Genomic DNA, 8,496 nt, shown 5'->3' with positions numbered 1-8,496 from the left:
ATATATGTGCAAATATAAAAGCCACTTTTTAGTATAAAAAAGGTATTTTAGTTCATTAGAAAGGATCTCCCACATGGCAAATTGTAAAAATAAACACAGTATGCATATCATCAGATTATTTACAGAATTCTATACGCAAGAAAATTTCTTCCACTTGACCACGCTTCTGAAATGCTCTTAATTACTGGTGGCAAGGGATGAAAAGGAAAAAGCCTGACTCAGTTTGCATGACTGACAATTAGAAAAAAAGACTTTTGGTCAGTTGAGCAAATATGATCTGAAGTCACTGACACGGAAATGTGAAATCTCCCAGGGAGAAGAGTTACTTTTCAAAATAAAGTCATGCTTTGAATTCTGGGAAAAGCAGAAGGTTGACAACAGATCTTCTAATTCAAATATATTCTAAAAACCTACTGAGTATTAGCACAACATCAGCCTATTGCAATTAGAAAACACAACCTATTCTTGCACAAAACAGGTATGGAACTGTGCATCCAGAAGCATGTGTTCAAAGACTGCTCACTGAGAGCGTACCACTCATAGAAAGCTCCCAATGGAAAGAACTCCCATAAAACACACAGCTTTCAGCAAATTCTCACAACTGTCACAAATGGTTGATCCCACCAAATACTGGTAATTGAGATGTATTCTCCAAATGACAGCTACTCTCTAGGTTGTCTTAGTGATTCAGGCAACACGTGAAAGTGAGGTCTGGTTTCTGCCAGAGCCTCTCTGTAACCTCAAAGGGACATGATGTTGTATTTCAAAACATCAAACTGATTCTTTAAATCAGTGTACAAGAGAGAAGGAGGATTTATGAGGAAGTCAAATGCAGCACTAGTCCCTTTCGCTTCCTAATTCAATACCAAATTGAGCATAACAGCACTCATGTAGCAATCCTTACAGCAGAAATTACTCATCAGAACAAACAGCAGTCATCATATGTTTGTACAGGAGCTAGTGCTTCCTCCCACTGGTATGAGAAAGTGAAGAGCACCCCACTGAAGAATTTTGAGCAATGAGTCAAACGTTAAGATGCAGTGAAGAGAACATACAGAAACCCCTACAATAGCAGCAAGGGAGAGACCACTGAGATCCCAACTCTCCCACCAAAGATGACATCACCACGGCAGCGATACGTGCTTATTTGGTTGAGTAGTCAAATCAATTAGGAATCAGTTATAAGGTATCTTATGAATAACAGCTAAGTATGTTTGCTGTGCACACACACTAAAAGTATAGTAAAAGAGTTTTAGTCTTTGCCTCTGTCTCTACAGCTGTTAATGGTCCCACTATAAAACAACTTCCCATTGTAAAAAATCCCCTGTCGGCTTGTACCAGAATGAGATTCTGCCATTGCTGTGCTTCAGCACCTTCACAGTAGACACTGGGGAAGAGACCCATGAGGACACAATATTCCCCCAAGATGCTCCTGAAACCTGAAACAGATGAGGGCTGTGATATTTCTTGCCTGTTGTTACCAGGTTAACCTTTCACCTGCAGGACTCTATGCTTCCATTTGCCCAACCTGTGATAAGCTGGAAATGAAATCACTTTGACAGCTATAAAAGGTCAGGTGTAGAAACAACATATTTGTTTTAGCTCAGTACCTTACCTACAGCATCTGCTATTCATTGCCATATTAGTGCATCCACAAAGAAAAAAAATCAGATTCCTCATTGCAGTGGAACACCGACGATACCTAGGAGCAAGACACTAAACCCAGGAGCCCACATCTTACCACAGCACTTGTGAAACTAGATCCTCCAGCTGCAAGAACAGAATCCGATGATTTTACAAAACTCCTGGGGACATTCAGGACATAAGAAATAAGGAGGGAAGGCAAGCTGAAGATGACCTTCCAAGTGCTGTTTGGAACCATTTGCAAGTAAATGGAACCTCAGAGTGCTGCCAATTCCTGTGAATCAGGAATTAACGTATGGCAAACTCTGTTACTGGCAATGATTCATCAACCTTTCACTCACAGAAAACTTGACCTCCACTCTATCTGTAAGACCTTGCAGAACACTCATGTCAAGATTTACTGGTTTTTGTCATGCTTCACGAAGGCATAACAGTAAGTATGATGTGTTTAGGTGCATTAGTCTCCCTACTGATCTTATCAACACAGATGAATGTGCCAGGGAGAGGCAGTTCTCAAGAGAATTAAGATCTGTCAGTAACTAGCTGTTACTTGAAATACATGGTTGACTTTTCAAGTATTGGGATTTTTCTCCCCCACACAGCAACAATTGTAAATTATTTGGCACATCCCCAAAATAACAATTTCTCATGTCAACCAAACCTCATATATCGCTACAATAAGCATAAAGATTTTCTGTTATTCTTACACACTTATATTTATGAGAATACTTGCACACATTTCAGAAATGTGAAATCTTTGTAAAGTTACATGGATTTTATGACTAAATTGGGAAAGGTTAATAACTTCCCAAATAGAAAAGCCATCAGCAAATTAGGCTTGTGGTCTCAAATGTGCAGGCCTTTGAACAGCGACGCAGATGTCTTTCCCACAGAAATACGCTTGTATATTAAAAAGAAAAAAAACCAGCCATGATCTGCAGTCCTTACAGGGCTCTGTGCTACAACTCCAGCATATGGCAATGAATCAAAATTTTTCAGCTATACTAGTTTAAAGGATAGTCCAACTGCCCTCATTGCCACTGACCTTTTACTAACACCAAGTGCTGACCTGAGCTAGGGTTGAATAATCCCCTGCCACAGAAAACTGCTGTTTCAAAGCCAAAGAATATTTTGAGATAGCTGATGTAACAAAAAGATAACCAATGGCACGTGTATTCTTTCCAGGCATGGTTTATTGAAAACACACCAAATTGTTATCCTACATACCTGGTTTCTAACAAGCATTCTACTTGTCTGCATTATGGAAAGATCCTATAATAATAATACATTCTGTCACGGTAACATTTGTTCTATGAAAAGCATAATCCACCTTTTTTTTCCTCTCCATACTTGTAAAATCAAACCATTCTAAGTGTTTCAGTTTATAGTACAGTGTAAATACAATGCAAAATCCCACCAGTCTAAACTACAGAGAGAATGTTGAGCAGTATTACAGAAAACACATTGTTGATTTTTTTTTTATTCTCCTACCATGAAAATTTTAAGGCACATGATAGTTACAAACACATTAGCTACTAATTACCAGTAAGCTTCTTAGTCTAGTTATTTTGTTTTTCTGAACAGTAAGAACCAGATTGGCAGGCCTTGTAGTATCTGCGCTATCTTCCTCCTCACCTTGGACTTCAGAACATCCTACCCTGATGTAAAACTTAAGACAGAAAAAAAAAAAAGGTTCATAATACCTTCCCCTTAAATGCACTAGATTAGTTACTGTACCAATAAATCACAGAACTTCTCTGTCAAAGATAAGGAAACACCAGATTTTAGGGGCATCAAAACCCCCATCAAATCAGAAATTTTGCGAGAAACTATGCCTATATAAACATCTTCAAAAACTGTGAGAGCATGACTCCACCCCAACAGCACAAAAATGCTGGCTGAAGCATTGGCACACTGCAGTTTTCATGGAGTGGGCAGTTGGAGAGCAGAAGAGGCTATAACCACTCTAACGTGCCCATTTGGCTTCTGAAACTTCGCTTACTTGAAGAGTTTAAGATGTGCGCCTCTCACATGTAGCTGAGCCTATATGCTCAACTTTAAGGCAAGTAACAGAAGGTAACTCACCACCTTCAATTTCATGGAACTACTCCAGGACTGAAAACTGCTTTGCTCAGCGTAAGCCTTGCATGCTAGAAAGCATTACTGTAAATTACTCCTCAGAGTTGGCAAGAACTTACTCATCTGCTGTAACAAACATGCCACCCCCTGCTTTCTTGATGTGTCACTTAGAGCAAGTGAGTTCCGAGTCCCCAAGTCAGTCCCTTTTGCGGTGTCTTGGCAACAGAGACAAGATTTGCTTTCCTGATACAGATGCATTCAGAATTGGCATGTCTGAGTGCACAAGAGTCTAACTAGGATAGGCAGGTGTTTTGCCCAGAAGACTCTGAAGATCAGGACCTATGGCTGCCCAAGCTGTTCCCTGGGAAGCATTTCAAGCTGGCAACACATCTTGAGTTGTCAAGTTACGCTTATGGCTAAGCTGCTACTTAACTCCAAGACAAAAACAAAATGTCCTAAAGCCTTGCCTTTCCACTCTCCTCCTCAGATTCTGCAGACAGACAGATCAACCTGGGAAGCTGTAAGCACAAGTACAATTGCTCACACACTCAACAGCCAAACTTGATGCTTCTCCAGGGGAGTCTTGACACACAGTGTTTTTTAAACGTCCACAGCTTAGTGAAGATGCTTGGGAGATGTGCAAACCGCCTCCCTGGGAAGAAAGTTCTGCAGTAATTACTTGCCATCAGAAGTCTCCCTCTCCCCCTACGTTATCTCAGCCCTCACTGGGCCAACAAATTTCCTCCTCCTCTTTAGCAGGAGTCTTGCAACACCATCGCTTCTTTCCACAACCATCTCTCCCACTAGAACTTCTGCGGGTAGAAATCTCTCCTACCCCAGCCCTTTGCAGGCAGATTCCCTCCAGTTTTCACAGTGGAGCCAACAGGAAAAGAGGAGGTCACATACCTGAGCCCTAAAAAGCACTGCCTGCCTTTTAGCAGGAGACTCTAGACCGTACTGCAGCTTTAGTCACGCACACTGCCGCTTGCCCTCCTTTACATACAGTCCCTGCTGCCAAAATACAACAATTACAGGTTCATCCACCCACATCCCAGAATAGCTCAAACAGCCAGTCACACTTGCGCCAACAAGGGGAGAGGTAACGGCAGGTGTGGGCACACATCCCACCAGCGCTTTCCACAAGTGAGCTTGTGGTCATAGATAAAAAGGACATTAAATCACCAGACCTGGTTCAAAGTATCTTGCTTTGGACTTCAGCTGGTGGGCTGATAATGCAAGGCGATAATCTCACATGGAAGTGACCCCCCAATCCATTCTCCATTCTCAATATCCAAACAACAGTTTGGCGAGAAGAAAAAACCACAGTAATGTAAATGATGGGTTATTGCTACATACTTGGGAATTCATTGTTATTGTAAGGCATGGGAAGGGCAGGGGCAAGACACGGGATCCCCAGGGGAAGTCTTGGCCCATGGGCTTGGGATTTGACTTCTTGATATACCATCCTTTGCTTTTCTGTAGCAATAAACCATGTTGTCAGCTCACAGCTACGCTGGCTGCCCTGAACACTTACCCCCAGGAAAGCAAAGAACAGTTTGGTACAATGACCCTGGGTGGCCAATGCCATCTAACCTGATAGGGAGGTTTGCTTATCACAGGATGCAGTTTAAATACGAAAAGGACTTTTGGGGGCAAAGTGGGATAGGGTCTGAATTTGCTTCTCAAATACTCCTCGGTGTTGTTAGCCCACTAATGACAGAGACGAAAGTAGATTCCAATCCAGATTTTGAGTGTCCCTGTAGTGTCCCACTGAGAGCCATGGGATATCTGGGATAGGAGGTCATGGACATGATTGGCCCCTAGTCACTTCACTTCCCCTTTCCTGCAGTCTTCTCTGTTAACCTCTTGCTGGCTTTGAAATACCTGTACAATAACTAAATCACAAAGTCTTAGCAGAAACTCCTTTCAACAGTCAGGTCTTTATTTTAAGTGAACTTTTGCTCAGACTCCTTTGGTAAATATATGGTTTGAAGTAGATCAGGGACAGACTGACAGCACGGCCCTTCTCTTACACTGTTCTAATCAGCTACAAAGCAGGTTCCATTGCTATTACTGAACATTTTTAAAAAAATCCTTTCATATACAAAAAGAATACACCAAGTACATAACCAAAAGTGATATAAAACTCTTCTGTGTAGCTTGGTTAAAAGGGTCTCCGCGTATTGGCAGAACAAGTATGAAAAGAGCACCATTGATATAATATACAGTCAGACTATGTATCTGGTTTCATTGCCACACTTTATGTCTACACATAGAGAGACACTGCCCCGACACAGATAATCACAGATGTATCTCTTTGCTTCCCTTGATCCGCTGAGCATCTTTGGCCCAATAGGACTCTCATGCAGGTGAAAAAACAAATCTTTGCTATCTTAATTTGCTCCAAGCAACTTCACCTTCCCCAGGATCCAGAAGTGACCACTGCAACGTACGTGGAAGATGAGGGTCAAAAAGGGAGGGTGCGAAGGAGCACATGTATCATCCAAATCACTGACAGCTTCTGGCATCGGTCTTTTTCCCTGAATCAACAAAGGCTTCCCTCTCCTGCAAACTACTTTACATGGTTTTGTTAACCTATCCTCTGCACAACAATATATATATATAGATATATAGATTTTTTTATTTATTTATATATATGTATTCATGTCAAATTTTTAATATACTCAAGAAGATACAAAGCTCTTGGAACTTGCCTTTTTTTTTTAAGTTTTAAATTTTTTTTTACAAAAATTTTAGATGTTTACTATTACAGTAATATTTTGGGGGAGGTGAGGTTGTTGGATATTTCCCCTTTTTAATTACAAAGGAAACGGCAGGCACTGAAAACTGCAAATGATGTTTGCTAGATTCAAAATGTGCTTTCCAGTCACACCGTTTTTAGGAGCTTGTTTAAAACTAAGCGTGGCAATCAAAGAACAGTGGCAACCAAATAAAATCAGCAAAAGTCCACTGATGCTACTAGTGACACATTTGCTTCCTATTCTCATCTGCTGCCCTCCCTTGACCAATGCCTGGAGAAAATCAGTGATCTGAAGTCATTTAGTTCATGGCATTACCAGATACCATATATGCAGAGTATGTTCTCGTGAGGTAAAAATCCCCCCTTACACAAAGCAGGCCTTGGCATCTTAGAGGAGAACCGTTGCACATGGGTGATTTTCACACCAAATGAAATATGTAATCTCAAAACAAAACCAAAGGAACACAGAAATCATGATGATGATTTAAAAAATGCCAAACCAGTTCCCTTTGTGGCATTTTTCATCAGGATCTATAGCCCAAACCAAACATGGATCCAACAGTGATAAATCTACCATCAAATGTAAGTGACAGACCCATCTAAAATTTATAGTGTGTTCAAAATAAGACATCCTACGAAAAAGCTCCTATTTTTTTCCAATGTGTTAACAGCTATGGCAAAAGAAATTGTTAATCATCATCAATGCAACGCTGGTACATTTAAAATGTAAAAGCCCCTTATTGCAATCTTTGAGAACAAGAAAATAAGAAGCCAGCCAACTCCATTTCTCAGCATAGATTTCTGAACCAGGGACACTGAAATCTTCAATAAACTGCTTTTCAATATCTGGAAATAAAAACAGCCATTACAGAATTCAAAAGGCAGAAGTATTGTACACCAGATTATAATGATAATATAGCACTGTGATTGATATAGCTTACTCTAAAAGCAGATTATACAGCTCGCATCAATTTTGTCATCCACTCTCCAGTTCATTTGACCAGCATTTAATAGTTTTTGTTCTGCATTTTCTCCCTTCATTGAAATCCAAAAACCCCACTCAACATTCCTGCACTTTCTGTGAAAATAATAAAGAAAACCTAAACATTTTTCAAAAGCCTTTAAAAATGTTAGATTCACAGTTCAAAAGAAATCCCCCAAAACAAAAAAACAAAACAATGAGCCCCAAACCAGAAAAGTGCTATTATCTTCATGGCTACACCTACGATATTATTTCAAATATTCTGCACTCTTTCCCTTGTGAAGCTGTCTTCTTTGCTGCCGCATGACCTTCACTTCTCATACTTGGCACCATTCACACATAAGAGTCACCTAAGAACGCACGGCCAGCTAGATAGAAGCTTGGATTCTCTTTTCTTGCTTGCTTTCTTCTTGCAGGAGTGGGAGGGAGGGGGAGGTGGTGGCTACTTCTGGTGGGAATGTAACTGAGTTAAAAAGCAAATTGTCTCGCTGTAAGGCATGGTGCTCCAGGGTTGGCAATGGCAGTCAGTTGTGTCTTCTCCCCACATCCTCCTAGAATCTGCAGCCTGGTCAATGATGCAGCGCCCTCCAAATCTGAATGGCAGTGGTGACTGATGAGATCCTCTGTGTCGATTCAATGTTTGTTTCTCCCCCTCAATTAAAAAAAAAGTGGTTGGACTCTAGCCCTGCAAAATAAAATCAAATCTGATTAATACCAGCAAGTAACATGACCTTGGTGATCTCCATCACCCAGTGGTAGGACAGTGACTGGAAACGCCAACCTATCCCCAATATGTGGGTTCCTTGAAGGGTACGACTGGGAGAAAACAAGCACGGACCACATTTTTCAAAGTCTGTACCCCACCTGTAAGCCTTCACTGCTCAGAGGAAGAGTGCAGGAGTGAAGCATATGGGCACTACGCACATATGTTTATCCCTGCCCTTTGGCTGGGCCAAGAAGGCTGACCACGCAGTGCTCACCAGCTGTGGGAAGCCAATGGTGCCAGGGTCTGCTCCATGGCTACATAAGA

At 41.1% G+C, this 8,496-nt stretch overlaps 1 protein-coding gene across 3 annotated transcripts in view; it reads right to left on the bottom strand.

The window, feature by feature from the left end:
- Positions 1 to 7,264: 7,264 nt before the first annotated feature.
- Positions 7,265 to 8,496, bottom strand: part of ARVCF (ARVCF delta catenin family member) — a 152,048-nt gene continuing 150,816 nt past the window's right edge. For all 3 annotated transcript variants that reach the window (XM_075041533.1, XM_075041535.1, XM_075041534.1), the window contains one exon: positions 7,265 to 8,151. Coding sequence is in view for 1 of the 3 variants with exons in the window: in XM_075041535.1 (XP_074897636.1) it covers positions 8,146 to 8,151 (6 nt within the window). In the remaining 2 variants the exon portion in view is untranslated. The remainder of the gene's footprint in view (positions 8,152 to 8,496) is intronic.

The sequence above is a fragment of the Buteo buteo genome, chromosome 11 (genome assembly GCF_964188355.1).
Source record: "Buteo buteo chromosome 11, bButBut1.hap1.1, whole genome shotgun sequence".
NCBI lineage: Eukaryota > Metazoa > Chordata > Aves > Accipitriformes > Accipitridae > Buteo > Buteo buteo.
This window is presented reverse-complemented; position numbering and strand designations above follow the sequence as displayed.